The 19900-nt window shown below is 40.8% G+C and overlaps 1 protein-coding gene across 5 annotated transcripts in view; it reads right to left on the bottom strand.

Moving 5' to 3' along the window:
- The window catches only part of cadm1a (cell adhesion molecule 1a), a 457331-nt gene that overhangs the window by 44117 nt on the left and 393314 nt on the right, over positions 1-19900 (bottom strand). For 4 of the 5 annotated variants that reach the window (XM_063011201.1, XM_063011203.1, XM_063011202.1 and 1 more), the window contains one exon: positions 4555-4635. The exons of the other annotated variant lie outside the window; for it this stretch is intronic. In XM_063011201.1, the coding sequence (XP_062867271.1) occupies positions 4555-4635 (81 nt within the window). The remainder of the gene's footprint in view (positions 1-4554; positions 4636-19900) is intronic. 5 annotated transcript variants of the gene reach the window in all.

A 19900-nucleotide genomic window follows, 5' to 3' on the forward strand; every position in this document is an offset into this window, starting at 1 on the left:
TCTCTAACACATAACACTCACCAACCCGGGGAAAAGGTAAGGGCTAGAACATGATTTCTCTCAGACATCTCCTTCAGTTGCAGCCATGCAATATCACTGGGCAGATGCCCAAGACTGGCAAGCTTTACATAATTGATGAAGCAGGAATACCATTCTTTTCACTTATGCTGCATGGATTTGAAAATTGCGGCTCAAACCCATGACCCCTGTTCTGCAGGAGTCCCAGAATATGAAAACTTTCCCCCTGGCAGTTAAAATCTCTCCGATATGAAATAACCAAAAAACTGAGGAGTTATTTTATATCAAACCTTTACATTAGATGAGAAGCTTTCACATTAAATATCGTGCCCCAATCATTACTGAATAATCTAAGATTCTTAAGGCTTAAGGCTGTTAATATATAGAATTAACCTGGATTAAAGTAATACATTATGTAAATAGCAATGTTGGCGAGATTGGTGCTAAGAAGAGAAGAGTGCTAATGCTGAAGAAAGGGTGTGTCTAATCAGCATGCGTCACTGCTGCTTTCATTAAGTGCAATCATGCAGCTTAATCAAGTCTGATTCATTTTACCATTTTTACAGATTGGCTCAAATCATTCACACAAGTCAAACCGACTCTTTGATTGCACTTTTAGCTGAGGGCTGTTCAGCTCCAGCTCAAAAAACACACAGAAATGTGCGCCCCTCGCCTCCGCCGTACAGAGCTGCTGTGTACTGTGTAATATAAAGAACTGCCCCGAGGAAGCCTGAAAATGGAGAGCAAAATGATCTAACTTGCTCGCTTTCAAAACCATAATTGTTATAGGCAGCAAATCACGTCAGTGGCTATTTTAGAGTTTGGAGCCAGCAGCAACATTAAATTTGCTTTCTATTATCGAAAGCATTATTAGCTCGCCGTATTCTTCAGAAAACCAGAGCGGACGAGCCGAGAGGCTAATGACGGCGGCAGAGCAGATTCACAGGACCATCCATATTACTCAGTGACTCCAGAACAGACAGACAGACAGACCACATAGTTCCATGATACTGAAACTCGGGCAGATTGACTAAAGTTAGACCATTAGTGCTCGACAGAGCTTTGCTAATTGTAAAAACTAAAAGTAATAAAGCGGTATGGAGAGTTTTCATCCAGTCTATGGCTTTGTCCAATTATATTGAGTTCTGAGTACACACACTAATACCACCTGTTTGTCTTTTTTATTGGAGAAGAAGCAGCTTAATGAACTTGAGTGTTCAACTGAGCAAATAACAATCCATTAAAAAAATATCCCTTCCAAGGTCATGTTTCTAACTAAATGAAGCTTTGAAACTGCATGTAATTGATACAGCTCTTAAGTGTGGTTAAAAGGACTAGTTCAGCAACAAATCAGATGTACAGTTTTTCTCTGAGATTAAATGAGGCAGATCAGCGAGTATGCACTATATTGGGCTATCAACTGAAAGGTTGAGAGTTTGACTCCTGGCTTTGCCTTGCAGCCACTGTTGGGCCCCTGAGCAAGGCCCTTAACCCTCTCTGCTTCAGGGGTGCCGTACATTGGCTGACCCTGCGCTCTGACCCTTCCAAACAAGCTAGGATATGTGAAGAAAGAATTTCGTTGTACTGTACATCCGTATATGTATATATGACAAATAAAGGCGTTCTATTCTATATGGCCAAAAGTATTTGAACATGCCCCCTTATTATTGCATTTAGGTGTTTCAGTCACTGCAAACAAGTATAAAAAACAACATCAGTGCCTGACCTCACAAACACTGTTTTTGTCTGTATGGGCACTAATTTTCCCAAAAAACACTCCAGACGACTGGATATCTGCAAAAAAGGTAGCTCCATGTTAATGCACTGTGTTTTGGGGAATCCAAAATGATCAGAAAACTAATTGATGCTCTTTAAGGGGAAACTATATGACACCCTAACTAACATTATTAAAACCTCTTTGAAGGTTATATTAGGGGACACACAGAGATCGTAAATGTTAGGGCTTACCTAGTGCATCATAAAGGCATATCAGGCCTCCTGTGTCTCATACCCTTAACTGTAAGCCCATTTCTCCTATCACACTACACTTAAATTAAATACAGTAGGTATTAAATGATAGCGTCATGCAGGCTGAGGTTGTCAGTCTGTACCATTAGGAACCGTTACCCTGGGAAAACTGATCTACTTTTTTTTATATTGCGCTTCATGCTTGCATTTTATTTAGTGGTGTTTTGAAACCTATTCACAAGCACACAGCCTGCTAATGTTTGCACGCACAGTTGTTGTAACATATTGGAAGTTAGTGCATGATAATGTTCCAGTTAAAACCTGAACACAGTTTGCACAGAAAATATACTGTATAGCTTAACTTTAACTGAACACGTATGTACAGTAGATTGGTCTATATATTTAATGGATTTTAGTAAGTCTGAAATGATGCTGGGTAAAATAAATCTTTATTCTATATGCTACATATCTTCTCGTGGAAAAGCTTTCAGCTCACTGAGGTTTGATGGCTTGCTATGCTTTGGGACCATACGTCTAATGGTCTCTAGGAATGTTCAAGATAGTTAATGCAATGAAATGATCTTCTCTCTAAGCTCCTAGTTCCTTAGTTTTTACCATGCAAACCTTGAACACTTGGATCTCTGGGAGTTGTTTATATATCACATCGCAGCTGAAGCAAATTAAGGGTCAAAATTGAGCTCCTAATGGTTTTATCATGTAGTAACCCAACTTTATGTCCTACAGAGTAGCTGTAGGTTATGAGATCAGCAATATTATCTCTGGGTTGAATAATTGTGACATGGCTGTATTACAGAAATATCCTGCTAATCTAAAATACCACATTATTCATTTTCCTTATTTATTTGCTGTATCATTTAACTCATAAAGACTTAATTTAAAGCAAAATCTTATAAATAATGATTTATTTAATTATTTATTTTTTATTTATTTATTTATTTAAAAAAATAAAAATAATAATTCCCCTTTTTCTCCCCCTTTAGCGCATCCAATTGTTCAATTTGCATCGTGCTTCCTCTCTGTCTATGCCGAACCCCGCCCTGACCGAGGAGATCGAAGCTAGCCCATATCCCCTCCGAAACATAAGCAGCAGCCGGATGCATTTTTGCCACCCACACATTGATGAGTCTGGTGCCACCTAGCGTTGCATGTGGAGAGACACACCCTAAGGGCACCCTTCCTCATCTCTTGTGCAGGTGCCTCTAATCAGCCGGCAGAGGTCGTAATCGCATTCTGACAGAGAGAGACCCACATCCGGTTCTTTGTCCCACCCCCCCAACTGAGCAACCGGCCAATCGTTGCCCATACAGCCACTCAGCTTCGAACCGGTGAAGCAGAGCTGGATTTGATACCACGTACTTAGAATCCAGCCCTGGTTGCAGCGTGTCTTTTTACCGCTGTGCCACCTGAGCGGCTTAATTATTTATTTTTAATGCATTTTCTCCCCATTTTCCTCCGGATTTAATGCTCTCAATTTTGTCTTCTGCTGCTGAGAGATACCAGATTGCATTCAAGGAGAGCACGTCGCTGTACACGCCTCTTCCGACACGTGCACAGTCCTCCTGTTCTCGCCCCTGCATTCTGCACAGTCGTCTCTTCTGCCAATCAGGGTCCTTATACAGCGTATGAAGTCACACCCACCCACACATAGTCCGGTCCCCACCCTGCAGATACGGTGGCCAATTAGTATCTGCTGTAGGCACTGCCAATTATGCCCACTAGATGGCGCCCAGCCGACCGGTGGCAACACCGAGTTTCGAACCGAGGAGTTTAGAAACTCGATGCTGTTGTGCAAGTGGAATATCCTGCTGCGCCACCTGGGTATAAATAATATATAAATCCTTATTTTCTTTGGAGGGTTGAATATTTCTGATTGCAAATGATTTCTTTAAAAACTAAGGTTATAACTAAGTAATAATATTTATAATCACACTATTCACCCTTAATGTTAAGATGTATGCATTATAAATATAAATCAACTCAAGCTAAAGTATGTAATAGTAATTGTTTTAAAGTTGCATTCATTTGTTTCAGAGCGGGACAAATAACTGTCCTATTAAAAAAAAAAAAAATAGGGGAAGAATACAATAAATAAAAGTAATAAAATAAAACTATGACTAAAACTGTGCTTATTTACAAATTACACAAGAGCTTAATCAAAATTACATTGTAAAAAATGGCATTATAAACCTCTCAGTGAAAGAAAAGAGGCTGGTGGTGGCCGTGCATGACCGTTATTATCAAGCCTCAGGAAACACAAAGAAAACTGTAATCCTGGCAGCAGACAGGTTTAGATCCTGATAAGATTAACCTGCTAAAGGAGCAAGCTGTGCTAAAATTTGAGAGAAATTCGACGGCTTTTGGCCCCGACACACAGCGCTGGCAATGTGGCAAAGCCAGAACTGGCCTGGCCACATATGGGAGCAGCAGCCACTCATTATCAGCACGAGAATCTTATCAGGACTGACTAGCTAGCGGCAGTCCTCTCTTTCACTTTCTCTCACACTAACGCAGGTTGGCAGCGGGTGGGCGGTGGAGGTCATACTGTACCTTGGGTGATGCCTGGGAGAGATGTAGTGGTGTACATGGTGGTGGTGGCTGTTGTGGGTATAGGGGTGGTGGTGTGGGCATCTGGATGAAAAAACACAACACAAAGGAAAAGAAAAATGACATACGGGGAAGCAAAATGGAAATAAAAATCTAACTCAAACACAATGCCATTCACTTCACTCAGGAAACAAGTTCTGTTTAACCCAAAGCAACAATTCAACTTCATTCAAAAACAGCAATTAAACAATTAAAGCAAAACAATGAACTGAAAACAGGATGAAATGGAACATGAAGTTGAAGATGAAAGTCCATTCCATTAAGTCATGATGCCACTTTAAATGATTTTACATAGGTTACAGTGGTAGATTAGTGGGTAGCACTGTGGGTTACCAACTGGAGGATTGATGGGTTAAATCCTGGCTCAGCCATGCAGCCACTGCTGGGCCCCTAAACAAGGCCCTTAACTATAGTTCCTGTACTTTTGAAATGCAGAAAAAATCACTGTACTGTACATACACTGATCAGCCATAACATTAAAACCACCTCCTTGTTTCTACACTCACTGTCCATTTTATCAGCTCCACTTACCATATAAAAGCACTTTGTAGTTCTACAATTACTGACTGTAGTCCATCTGTTTCTGTGCATACATTTTAGCTTTCACCCTGTTCTTCAATGATCAGTTCCCCCAGAGGACCACTACAGAGCAGGTATTATTTCGGTGGTGGATCATTCTCAGCACTGCAGTGACACTGACATGGTGGTGGTGTGTTAGTGTGTGTTGTGCTGGTATGAGTGTATCAGACACAGCAGCGCTGCTGGAGTTTTTAAATACTGTGTCCACTCACTGTCCACTCTATAAGACACTACTACCTAGTTGGTCCACCTTGTAGATGTAAAGTCAGAGACGATCGCTCATCTATTGCTGCTGTTTGAGTTGGTCATCTTCTAGACCTTCATCAGTGGTCACAGGACGCTGCCCACGGGGCGCCGTTAGCTGGATATATTTGGTTGGTGGACTATTCTCAGTCCAGCAGTGACAGTGAGGTGTTTAAAAACTCCAGCAGCGATGCTGTGTCTGATCTACTCATACCAGCACAACACACACTAACACACCACCACCATGTCAGTGTCACTGCAGTGCTGAGAATGATCCACCACCTAAATAATACCTGCTCTGTAGTGGTCCTGACCATTGAAGAACAGCATGAAAGGGGGCTAACAAAGCATGCAGAGAAACAGATGGACTACAGTCAGTAATTGTAGAACTACAAAGTGCTTCTATATGGTAAGTGGAGCTGATAAAATGGACAGTGAGTGTTGAAACAAGGAGGTGGTTTTAATGTTATGGCTGATCTGTGTATTTCTATGTATATAAAATAAATGATGCATTTATGTTAAATAAAGTTGTTCAATCCACCCATAGATTATCAGATTGTCTTTCTGTGCTCTCAAAAATATGCTCATGCTCACAGTTTCTGATTTAGATTTTAGATTTTTTCCCCCAATTTTCTCCCCTAATCTAGTCGTATCCAATTACCCTGATTACGTTACACTTCACCTCTACCGATACTATCCTCCACTGCTGACTGAGGAGCTTCACAACTGACACACCGACACGTGTGCAGTACCGACTGCATCTTTTCACCTGCACAAGGCGAGTTCATACGCGGATCAGCCTTGTGTACGGACAGACACACCTTGATCAGCATTATTCCCCGACTCTGCGCAGGCGCCTTCAATCAGCCAGCAGAGGTGGTAATTGCACCAGTTATGAAGAACCCTGGTCTGGTTCATCTCACCCTGAACAACAGCATGAACAATCATTGTTCATGTGGCTGCCCAGCCCAGCCGGATGGCAGAGCTCTAATTTAAGAATTTTAAGCAAATATAGATGGAAACCACACAGATTTGTCCAAAATATAAACTTTTTCTCTCAGATGTCCTTGTGAATTACTAAAATCATGCATCTACAATGTTAAAGAGCTTTTAAGAAAATATTTAGGATAATTATATTTATAAATGTTCACCTCCTAAAGCTAGCCAGTAGGATAAAATGTTAAAAACTTATGTTACATTGGCTGGGTCCCCAAGAACGGTGATTTTACATTATTTAAGGACCTGACGCTGAGACATGAGTTATACTACAGTTAGATACTATTGTTTTCTTAGTCCCAGCCAAGAAGACTGAAATCCAAACACATATTTAGTTTATAACTAACCATCACATTAATAATAACACTGTCACAGTGAGAGGTTTTTATTTGGCAGTCCTGAGTGAAAAAGGTTAAAAGGGCAATGGTGGCTCAGTGGTTAAGGAACTGGACTAGTAATCAGAAGGTCACTGGTTCAAGCCCCACTACTACCGCATTATCACTGTTGGGCCATTGAGCAACAGTTGCTTAAACTGTATTTGGTCACAACTGTAGGTCACTGTGGATAAAAAGCATCTGCTAAACGCTGTACATGTATTGAATGAACTGTAAATTTACACCTCCAAAAAGCTAGCCAAAACGATCACATGACCCATGACCTCTGAGACTATATTCATAATTATTTAAAATGTTTATTGCTAATGCTACAGCCAGATAGTTTAATGAGATTCTCTCATGAGTTATGAAAACTTTTAAGTTATGCTGATATAATCAATGATAAATTTAGCTTCCTGTTTTGACTTAGCCCAGCACCAGTAATAGCAGACACCCCTGGGTGTGTGGACTGTTCCAGAGGCTATAGCATATGCTAATTAAATGAGCAAAATGGAAAGAGGTAGGTGGTGAGGTGGGTGTTAAAAAATAACCACTTGCAAAATTCCGTGATATAACGCCCGAACAGTTCTGTGTGTAACTAGGGTACAATCACAGTTTGCAACAAACATCATTTCCTAAAAACCTAAATTGTCTGTTTCTTTGTGTGTAGCTACATGATTTATGCTAGCTGTTATGTGGTGCCATGCAAATGCAGCAAAATGTAAGGAAGCTAGTTGCTACATTAAACCACCATATGTTTACCTGATCACATTATATCCCATTTCTTTATTGTAAAATGACTTTGTTGTTCAAGTTGTCTTTCTTACGTCAAATACGTCCTGCTTAGTTCTGCTTATACCATACACAAGGTGACCACAACATAAAGCTGAGTTCTGTTTACCTCACTAAGTCTGTCTGGATATTTAAAAATATCACAATCTCTTACCATCATTTAATTACAGCTCTATCATGGTAATTTGTAACGTTAATGCTAATCCCATAAATTAAAAGGAAAACAACTGAGAAAATCAAATTATATATATATATATATGTATATACTAAAAGGCATGACATTATTACCACCTTTTGGTTTCTACACTCACTGTCCATTTTATCAGCTCCACTTACCATATAGAAGCACTTTGTTGTTGTACAATTACTGACTGTAGTCCATCTGTTTCTTTAAATACTTTTTTAACCTGCTTTCACCCTGTTCTTCAATGGTCAGGACCACCACAGGACCACCACAGAGCAGGTATTATTTGGGTGGTGGATCATTCTCAGCACTGCAGTGACACTGACATGGTGGTAGTGTGTTAGTGTGTGTTGTGCTGGTATGAGTGGATCAGACACAGCAGCGCTGCTGGAGTTTTTAAATACCGTGTCCACTCACTGTCTACTCTATTAGACACTCCTACCTAGTTGGTCCACCTTGTAGATGTAAAGTCAGAGACGATCGCTCATCTATTGCTGCTGTTTGAGTTGGTCATCTTCTAGACCTTCATCAGTGGTCACAGGACACTGCCCACGGGGCACTGTTAGCTGGATATTTTTTTGGTTGGTGGACTATTCTCAGTCCAGCAGTGACAGTGAGGTGTTTAAAAACTCCATCAGCATTGCTGTGTCTGATCCACTCATACCAGCACAACACACACTAACACACCACCACCATTTCAGTGTCACTGCAGTGCTGAGAATGATCCACCACCTAAATAATACCTGCTCTGTGGTGGTCCTGTGGGGGTCCTGACCATTGAAGAACAGCATGAAAGCAGGTTAAAAGTATGTAAAGAAACAGATGGACTACACTCAGTAATTGTAGAACTACAAAGTGCTTCTATATGGTAAGTGGAGCTGATAAAATTCTTATTGTATTTGTGTGTGTGTGTGTGTGTGTGTGCATTCATTTCTCCTCAAGTGTTTTAGCAGTGAGATTGTAAAATGTAAATGTGGAACTAATATCACTGTTTTTAATACTTATTGATATGGTTACACAGCAAGATTATATCCAGACAGGTCAATTTATTGAACATTTGACCTTAATTTTTGACTAAATGTACTTTATAGATGTCCCATTAATACTTATCTTCCTTAATACTTATCTTAATTAATGAGTAATCAATCAATTTTGTATTTTAAAAAGAATGTCCTTAAAAACGTGATTTTTTTTTGTTGTTAGATATAAACCCTTCTATATTTTTTGGCCACAAACAGGTACACATTAACAAAATGATCAAAACGGAATAATCGTTGAGTGGGTGGATGGGTGGGCGTATGTGGAAGGTTTGTGTGTAGATGGTTTCTTGTTCGCCGCTGAGATAACAGGCGTGAAAAGTGACGCGGGCAGCGCCACAGTTTGCCCGGTGCATCCAGACAGATACTACTGTGTTAACATCTGTGCTGATGAAATTGGCCGGCTGTCTCCCCTCCCAGCTTTGTTGTCCGCGCTCTATCAAAAACGCTCGGCGGGAGCCCGGGAACACTTCCCCTTGCTAATGATAAAATATCCAGGAGGAGGGAACACAGCCAGAGATGGTGAGGATCATGCAGAGAAAGAGAGAAAGAGTTTCAGAGCCGCCTCTACTGTCAAAATTCTCTACTGCAACAGCTAAAACATGGCAGCCATGATGTCCTGTCTTTTATAACATGTATTACATAGAGATCTAGACCAGACGAGAAGAAATAAATAGATAATCTGTAACACCTGTATTGTGAGACCTGATTTAGCCAGAAATAAATGGATACATCATTTTCCTCTTATTATAAATATAATGGATCAGACAAGACGTGTTGAATGGCTGATATTTGTGTTTTTACATTTTAAATAGGAGCTGTGATGATAATGTAGCTAAGCTCTAATAAAAGCATATAGCTTCCAGTTTGGGGGTCATCACAAAAACAATTTGGCCTGGTTACTACTCCGATCAGACATAACATTAAAACCACCTCCTTGTTTCTACACTCACTGTCCATTTATCAGCTCCACTTACCATATAGAAGCACTTTGTAGTTCTACAATTACTGACTGTAGTCCATCTGTTTCTCTACATACCTCTTTAGCCTGCTTTCACCCTGTTCTTCAATGGTCAGGACCCCCACAGGACCACCACAGAGCAGGTATTATTTAGGTGGTGGGTCATTCTCAGCACTGCAGTGACAATGACATGGTGGTGGTGTGTTAGTGTGTGTAGTGCTGGTATGAGTGGATCAGACACAGCAGCGCTGCTGGAGTTTTAAATACCGTGTCCACTCACTGTTCACTCTATTAGACACACCAACACCTAGTTGGTTCACCTTGTAGATGTAAAGTCAGAGACGATCGCTCATCTATTGCTGCTGTTTGAGTCGCTCATTTTCTAGACCTTCATCAGTGGTCACAGGACGCTTCTCACAGGCCGCTGTTGGCTGGATGTTTTTGGTTGATGGACTATTCTCAGTCCAGCAGTGACAGTGAGTTGTTTAAAAACTCCAGCAGCGCTGCTGTGTCTGATCCAATCACACCAGCACAACACACACTAACACACCACCACCATGTCAGTGTCACTGCAGTGCTGAGAATGATCCACCACCTAAATAATACCTGCTCTGTGGGGGTCCTGTGGGGGTCCTGTGGGGGTCCTGACCATTGAAGAACAGGGTGAAAGCAGACTAAAGAGGTATGTAGAGAAACAGATGGACTACAGTCAGTAATTGTAGAACTACAAAGTGCTTCTATATGGTAAGTGGAGCTGATAAAATAGACAGTAAGTGTAGAAACAAGGAGGTGGTTTAAATGTTATGGCTGATTGGTGTATATATACAGTATATAGTGAGATTGTGAAATGTAAATGTGGAACTAATATCATATCAATGAGTTTTTATACTCATCGATATGGTTACACAGCAAGATTATTAAGTGCAAATGATGCAGCCTTTACATTTTGCTCTAAACCTTATATGAGTGATACTTGTGAGCTGTGATACTAAACTACAGTGTGCATTCCAAACCATTTGATGGCTGGTACTTGTTTTTGTGACACACATGTCAATTTGACATTTTGTCAGAAACTAGTCCAACTAAAATAAGCAAACAGACCTGCACTTTCAGAACATCAGCTAAATTTGGATTGATTTTTGTCTTTTCCTATTGGTTTTAAAAAGGTTTTATTGTTGGAGGCTCAGAGTAAATGCCAGTTTTGAATTTGTGATAAAGTCGAGTCAAATTTAAATAAATATGATTTACACAAATCATACACACACAAAATTAACTTGAACTAAAAGTTATAACTAGCAAAAAATAATAATGTAAAAAATTGGAGTTCTTCAGTATTCAGTCCAGTCTGTGATAAAGTCTGTAGTGGGTTCTTGACATTATTGGTGCAAACACGCCAGGTGTAAAGTGGTGTGAGAATCTGAGTTGTATAGGTTGTTAAATGATCTTTAATAGTAATTATAATGCATTAAATATCTAGAGAAGGTTTAACAAAGATTGACAATGAATAAAAACATGTCTGTTGGTACTCACTGGGTGAGATTTGTTTGTTTTATATACCAGCTTTGGCAGAATTATTTTCCTCAACAGAATATCATTTCATTACCTTCACTGAGACGGATCAGTGCTCTTTTTGTAATATTTGGATCAATATTAGCATCCACATTTCAAGAATTGCATAAAAACAGTCTAAATCACAGAATAAACCAGCTTTATCTAACAATATCAAAAATGCATTTATAATTAAATGCAATCTTAAATTTTTCTGAGAAGTAGCTGATTTTTATTTCACAGTTCCACCTATTCATAAAAACTCTGATTAGCACAGCCATGAAAGCATTTAGGCTTTGACACTAATGAGCAGCAGGTGGAATAAGAAAGAGATCATTTACAGCACTATCACTTAAAAAAACACTCGGCTGAGTTCTCTTTTTAGAAATTAAGCTTTAGGGAGTTAAACTTTTTTAGACACCTGTTCCTTTTGGGAATTCCTGAAGTGGTTACAATGTGATATCTGCCATGTTGCTACCACACTGCAGACAAAACTGTTGGAACTGACTCTAAGCTTGGTTGACATTCCATTCCAAAACCATGGGCATTTACTCACTCACACTCACTTTCTTAACCGTTTGTCCAATTACGGTCACGGCGGTGGGGGTGGGGTTTGCTGGAGCCTATCCCAGCTTTTGAATGGGCGCAGTAACACCCTGAACGGGGCACCAGTCCATCGCAGCGAAGACACACATACACACACCTATTCACCTATAGGGCAATTCAGTATCTCCAATTAACCTGACTGCATGTTTTTGGACTGTGGGAGGAAACCGGAGCTCCCGAAGTAAACCCACGCAGACATGGGGAGAACAACATGCAAACTCTGCACATGAGGACCCGGACCCGGACCGCCCCACCTAGGGATCAAACCCAGGACCTTCTTGCTCTGAGGCGACAGTGCTACCCACCGAGCCACCGTGCAGCCCACCACGGGCATTTATTTATATTAAACTGCTCCGTCTTTCCTTAGTCATTTATATATAATATTATCCATTCTTCTGGGAAGCTTTTCTGTAAGACTTTGGGTGTGTGTGTGTGATCAATTAAAAGATTAATTAATTGATCCCAAAAGTGTTGAGTTGGGTTAGGACCAGGGCTCTGTGTAGGGCACACAACTTGTCAAACCATGTCTTTATAGAGCTTACTTTGTGCTCAGAGGAATAATCACACCGGAAGAGAAAAGGAATTAACCAAACTGTTGCCACAATGTAAAAAATTCATTTCCATTTTATCATTTTATTACGTTAGCAATGGATGAGACAGAAAAACCTAAATTAAATCAATATGAGGGGTGTCCACATGCTTTTGGCCACACAGTGTATGTAGACAAATCCACCCTAAACAACAGGTGCTTCAATATTGACCATTAAGCTGTGATATTTAGTCATGTCCCAAGTTAAACTTCTGGTTTCTGGTGTAACCCAGCACTACTGGTTGCCCACATCAAGCCCCCTGTGTGGTACAGCTGCACTGCATGCACAAAATTATGAGTACAGCTTTTGTTGTTCCCTTTTCTATGCACAATTGCTTAGAATGAACTAACATTGCTAATATTTAGCTGTAAGGAGCTTCGGCCGGACTAAAATCTGTTGTTAACAACTGCTGGACGTTTTCTCCTGTTAAACACCATTGTAACTGTGGCACTAACGTCCTGCTGTGACTAATCAGTGGTGTGCGATTGTTGATTTCTCATGGAAATGCTGATAATACAGCGACAAACAAACAAATTAAGACCAGAAATGCATCAGAAACCCTTCTGAACAACTGGAACATATTACATCTGTATTAGGCGGTACTAATTATTTCTTGGTATCTGGTACATTTACAAAACAGCTGAAGCATAACGTTAAACAGGTCCGACTGGTCTCAGTTTTGGATCAGAAAGTTCATTATCGTTCATTAACTGGTTACTGTTTCAGCATGCAAGTAAAGAAATGTCCGCATTTAAATTATTAACAAGAAAATAAGTGTGCATTTAATCAGTGCTTCCAGGGGCATGTAGTGGAGCCAATCTATCTACTGACATGTTAGCAGAAGAAAAAAAACAACTAAACCCTAAAACCTGAAGGTAAAGAACAGAAACACCACATACTACTGTACATTGTTTTTTTTTAATGCCTATTTCCCCCTTTTTCTCCCTTTAAGCGCGTCCAATTGCCCGATTGTGTCATGCTTCCTCTCCACCAATGCCGATCCCTGCTCTGATTTAGGAGAACGAAGCTAACCCACGCCCCCTCCGACACGTGGGCAGCAGGCCTTATGCATCTTATCTCTTACACTTTGAAGAGTGCAGTGCAGCTCAGCACTGTGTACGGAGAGACACACCCTGACAGCACTCTTCTCATCTCAATCAACCAGCAGAGGTCGTAATTGCATTAGTTATGAGAGAGACCCTATCCGGCTTAATCCCACCCCTATCTGAACAACAGGCCAATCGTTGTTCATGTGGCCGTTCAGCCTAGCCGGCAGGCAGAGCTAGGATTCAATACGATGTATTGAGATCCCAGCTCTGGTTCCAGCGTGTGTTTTACCACTGCACCACCTGAGCGGTTACACTGTTTTTTTGAGCAATAACTACTGTTTTATTCTGAGGAATGATTTGGGTAGCTCCAATTAGTATAATTGCTGTTATTTCTTAGCCACCCGTGGTCTGACCCCAGATCTAGTGGTCATAAATTCATAGAGACTCCTAAGAGACTTTATTTAGCTGCCTTATGCCCTGTTTGGTTTGTTAAAAATCATGGCCAGGTGTAGAGAATCTCCCCCTAGATGATAAAGGTGGACAATGCAAAGTGTCAAGAATTATTTACTTTCTTTTTAAGTTCCTTCATATATGTTGTATATTTTCCCACATTTTTACACTTATTGAGTACTATGTACTGGACAACAGCCCACCCCCCATCTCCTTTCTTTTCTTGAATTTGTGCATATTTGCCGCACAATGATTCAGATCCTCAAAATTTAATAATACGAAAAAAAGAACATGAGAAAACACGAAACATAATGATCACTCACTCACTCACTTTCTTAACCGCTTATTCAATTAGGGTCGCAGTGGGGTAATGGAGCCTATCCCAGCTTTTCAATGGGCGCAAAGCACACAGTAACACCCTGGACAGGGATAGACACCAGTCTATCGCAGGGCAGACACACACATACACACACCCATTCACCTATAGGGCAATTCAGTGTCTCCAATTAACCTGACTGCATGTTTTTGGACTGTTGGAGGAAACCGGAGCTCCAGGAGGAAACCCACGGAGACACGGGGAGAACATGCAAACTCCACACAGAAAGGACCCAGACCACCCCACCTGGGGATCAAACCCAGGACCTTCTTGCTGTGAGGTGACAGTGCTACCCACCGAGCCACCGTGCCGCTGTAACATAATGATTAATTAATATCAATTAATATGATTTACTCAATTATATAAGATGATTTCCACCGCAACACTGAATAAGATGAACAATGAATGAATGAGTGAATATTATGATTTCTATGAAATTATTTGGGGAAAAAGCAACACCTATAATACCCTTGAGGATTCGTCTATCACATTAATGTGAGCACGTTCTTCACTGAATTGCATTAATTTAGCCACAATGAAGAGCTTTCAAGCACAAACTCCCTTTTTAAGATTCTGCATTTTCAAAAGGGTTCAAATCACTCCAAAATCTTCATTTTGTTCCTACTTCTTTTTTCTTCTCTTTCCTCCAGTCATTTCCAATACATGATTGTGTGCCACTGCTGCCACTTGAGCTACCTCCATTCTGGCCAAGGAGCACAAATGAGGTAGATGAGGTGATCATCATGCACCTCCTTCGACACGTGCACAGACATCAGCAGCTTCTTATCACGTCAGTGATGGGTTCCCACGCAGAGCCGTATCGCGTCATCAGTCCACAGAACATAAAAAAAACGCTTAAAAACTGTCTTAAAACGCTTGAGGGCAATAAAGATGTGGTAGGTGTGACACGAGCCTTTATGTTGCTATGTGTAAGCTGTGGTTTTCACCATGCAACTCTTCCCTAAATACCCTGTCTTTTTGTAATGGTGGAATTATGGATGCTAAAAGCAGTGATTAAGTCTGGAGTTTTCTAGCCCAATCAATCAGTGAGTAACTAAAGAGATGTTTGATTTTTTGTTCTTAAATAAATGATCATTTTGTGTTCACTTGGGTTTTCTCTGAATCATATAAAATTTAATTTTAGAATCCAAAACAAATATGGGTGACACATCAGAAACATGCACTGCACTTTGAAAAAGTAAATAACTAAACATAATGCTAGAAGAGAAATCTTGGCAACACAAGCTGACAAGCTAACTCACTAGGTAAGACCAATCTCACCCTTTGTTGTGGGCATCTTAATTGGGTCTGTCTACCAAACTGTGAATGCCCAGCAAATATTTGGGATTAATGATGTCAATAGCTCATTTAAAAGCCTGACATTTCACAAAAAGGCATGTAAAAACCACTGTGTTGCTAAGCAGCATTGCTTATGTAAATGTTCGACCACGTCTCTTTTAGGCCAGCGCACTAATACTTAACTGAATCAATAAGTTTGGGGGTTTTCTCAGCTTTTACACAGCAGGCGCACACCTGCCGTGTCACGCTCGTCTGGGTTCATCATAGCGCATTATGAATCATCGCAGCAGGCTGAGGTGCGAGGTGTGTGGAGCAGGCTCATTAAACCTGGGCCATAGCAAAACACTGCCAGTTAAGCCAATTCCCCAGACGTGCAAGCGCCAGCTTAGGCGGCAAAAGGAGCTCATAATACTGCACTTCAGTCTCTCTATCTTCTCGCTGCTATCTCTCTTTTCCTCTCCCAGTGGGCCACTTGGTGAAAGGCCACATCTTCTATCTGAGATGCAGTCTAATACATACATAAGCTAAAAGAAATGGAGAGGCATGAAGTGGCACTGTGGGTTTTTTAAGGAAGGCACTGAGAGCCACTGGGTGTGTAATCATCGGGGTGCCGTTTTCTGGGACAGAGGACATTTATTTAGGACAGCTCATTTATTTAGGATACCCCATTAAACACATCACAACCTCTTATTTTGATATTTGGAGGTTATAATTAGAGTCCTGTGGCTGAAGCATTAAGGTCACAACAGTAATGTTGAAAACTGCGAAGGTGATTCACAAAGGTTGAGGAGTTAGAGAGAAGCTATAACTTTTCTTGCTCCTTGAAACTCCATTGGTTGTTATCCGATTGTTTGTACTTGTAGGATCTGATGCCAAAAATAGATGGCAGAAAATTATCAGAATTCATTAAGTGGTGCAACACTAAGATGACATTAGTATAGAATCACTTTGTAGTTTTACAATTACTGACTATAATCAATCGGTTTCTCTACATACCTTTTTAGCCTGCTTTCACCCTGTTCTTCAATGGTCAGGACCCCCACAGGACCACCACAGAGCAGGTATTATTTGGGTGGTGGATCATTCTCAGCACTGCAGTGACACTGACATGGTGGTGGTGTGTTAGTGTGTGTTGTGCTGGTATGAGTGGATCAGACACAGCACAACTCACTGTCACTGCTGGACTGAGAATAGTCCACCAACCAAATATATCCAGCCAATAGCGCCCCGTGGGCAGTGTCCTGTGACCACTCCTGAAGGTCTAGAACAGGGGTCATCAAACTACGGCCCGCGGGCCGTATACGGCCCGATGCTTTCATTTTACCGGCCCCTTTAACCACAGTAGCAATACATGTTGTCTGGCCCCTGTTCATGTTTAAACTTACAGTATTGTAGCGGAAAAAAAATAACAGAAAAAAAAAAAATCGGCCACCTGGAGTCTCCGTAGATTATACGGCAGCGATCCAACGGGTGGCGCTCCAAGCATGGTGGGTTCTGCGAGAGGAGTGATTGTGCGTATCGTGATTGTGTGAATATCATTTCCATGTATAGTACATGAATTAAAATAGTGTTCAACCAAGTTTGTACTTTTTCTTTTCAGTGGCGTATTAATATGGAATGATGTGAGGTGGTGACAGGTGTGCTTATATCGGTGATTTTACAGCGGCTTCGAACGCGGCTCAGCCAATCAGGACCGGAACTATCTGTTTTATACATTATTTTATACAACCCCATCAACGTATAATATGCCAATAACAATAGGATTTTTTTTCATGGGAACGGATTAATCATTTTCCCTTTATTTCTAATGGGAAGAATTCGTTTGGTATACGTCCTGTTTGGTATGAATCCAAGGATCTGGAACGGATTAAGGACATATACCGAAGTACCACTGTATCTGTGAGCAGACTTTATCGAAGTTTAAACACCTTAGATCTCCAACTAGATTCAGACTCACTCATCAACACTTATTACCTATTATGACTGGCAGTAACAAATATGGAACCTGATGCTTACTGTCTCTTCAGGCAAAAGCAGAGTCACAGTTCACACTGATTTTTGGGGAAACACTGTATGAGTTGGGATAATGGAAATGATTAAAATAAATAAAATGTCTGCATTATCATTATGAAGTAAAATTATACTACAGTTATACACAGCAGACAATACATCCAGTATACATAGTAAATAGCTTTTTTTGGGGTGTGTTTACTATTTCATCTGCGGTCCGGCCCCCCGAAACACTGAAGAACAGTAATCCGGCCCTTAAGTTAAAAAGTTTGAGGACCCCTGGTCTAGAAGATGACCGACTCAAACAGCAGCAATAGATGAGCGATCGTCTCTGACTTTACATCTACAAGGTGGACCAACTAGGTAGGAGTGTCTAATAGAGTGGACAGTGAGTGGACACGGTATTTAAAAACTCCATCAGCGCTGCTGTGTCTGATCCACTCATACCAGCACAACACACACTAACACACCACCACCATGTCAGTGTCACTGCAGTGCTGAGAATGATCCACCACCTAAATAATACCTGCTCTGTGGTGGTCCTGACCATTGAAGAACAGGGTGAAAGCAGGCTAAAAAAGTTTGTAGAGAAACAGATGGACTACAGTCAGTAATTGTAGGACTACAAAGTGCTTTTATATAAGAAGTGGAGCTGATAAAATGGAGTGTAGAAACCAGGAGGTGGTTTTAATGTTATGGCTGATCGGTGTACATATACAAGTGTTCAGTACAAGCTGGTTCAGTTAAGGGTCTTGCTCAAGCTGGTTCAGTTAAGGGTCTTGCTCAAGGCCCAACAGTGGCTACATGGCAGGCTGGGATTCGAACTCTTAATCTTTTAGTTGATAGTCCATAGCTCTACTCACTAGGCTACCACTGTCCTTATATTATTATCCCTATATTATCTTTGGGTAACACACAAATACATATTGGTCATGTCACAATCATACTACAAATGCATCAACTATTCTACCATTCATTTGTTTTTTCTCATAAAAGATAATATGTTTGTAAATGACTCCAATTTCTTTAGCTGGCTGTCTTTGACCTTTGTCATTTCACTGTGTAAATGTATTTAAATGGGTCAACTTAATACATGTCAGCAGTTTTACTTAGTAATACCTTGTCTGTTGTTCACACATGACCCACCAATGAATTTCCAGGACTCATAAACGACCACATCAAATTTCTTGGGTTTGGACCTTTGGCGTACGAACACACATTACACATCACATTCCCAGTTAATTAGCGGTTAACATCCAGGTAAATTTATAAGTGCAGGAGCCTTAGGAGAGTAAAGTGCTGTTAATTTGCCCCACAGCCACCTTGTGCAGTGGCTTTGTATGCTTGTTTGAAGAGGGCTTTTGCTCAGAAGGAAAGGACAAAACCTAATCTCAACAAATACTGCAATGGTTTAGATGCTTCAGGGCTCTAAGCACTGAAAAAAAAAAACTCATTCTCCGACCTTCTATTGCACACCTCGGAAAAGAAATAAACACAACCTATTTGGCTCAGCGTACCTTCCTGTGGCAGAGACAGATAGAGGCATATGCAGACAAATTCATCCCATCTGTTTTTGGCAAAATAGAGAGACATTATATCAATAAGTGCCAGAGGTAGCACATTTGCTCAGTATAAGAGGAGTAAATTCAATTAGCTATGTGCATTCCTCCTGCCTTTTGGAATCGATGGGAGTGAGGGAATGGCGTAAAATAACAATGAGTACAGTCAAACCCTGCATTGACAGGAACCCTGGAGTGATTGACTCCAATTAAAGGCTAATGAAGGAAGGGCTGGAGAGTCCGCCCCTGTTAATGATTCTAGCAAGCAGAGTGAGATGAATGGGATGCAGGGAGTCTTCTCTGGCTTAAAAATGAAAAGACAGAGAGAAGGAAGGGAGGGGTGGGACAAGGCCAACAGGCGCTCCACAAAAACTCAGCACCCGCCCAATCTGCTGGTTGCACACGGTGACAAGAGACTGATGAGTCCCCTCTGGCCTATTAAGCGACAACACTATGACAAGGCTAATGATGAAAAAGTAGAGCATACAGCACCTCAACCGACGTTTCGAGAAGCAGGAGCCGTACACGTTAATGAGAATGTTTACAAGTAGGTTGCATCAGTGGGTCGTTTAGATGAAGTAAAGGGTTTTGGGATGTACAGGATCTAGTTTTATAATCGTCCTTCTGCTTATATAA

This window comes from Trichomycterus rosablanca, chromosome 16 (genome assembly GCF_030014385.1).
Source record: "Trichomycterus rosablanca isolate fTriRos1 chromosome 16, fTriRos1.hap1, whole genome shotgun sequence".
Taxonomy (NCBI): domain Eukaryota; kingdom Metazoa; phylum Chordata; class Actinopteri; order Siluriformes; family Trichomycteridae; genus Trichomycterus; species Trichomycterus rosablanca.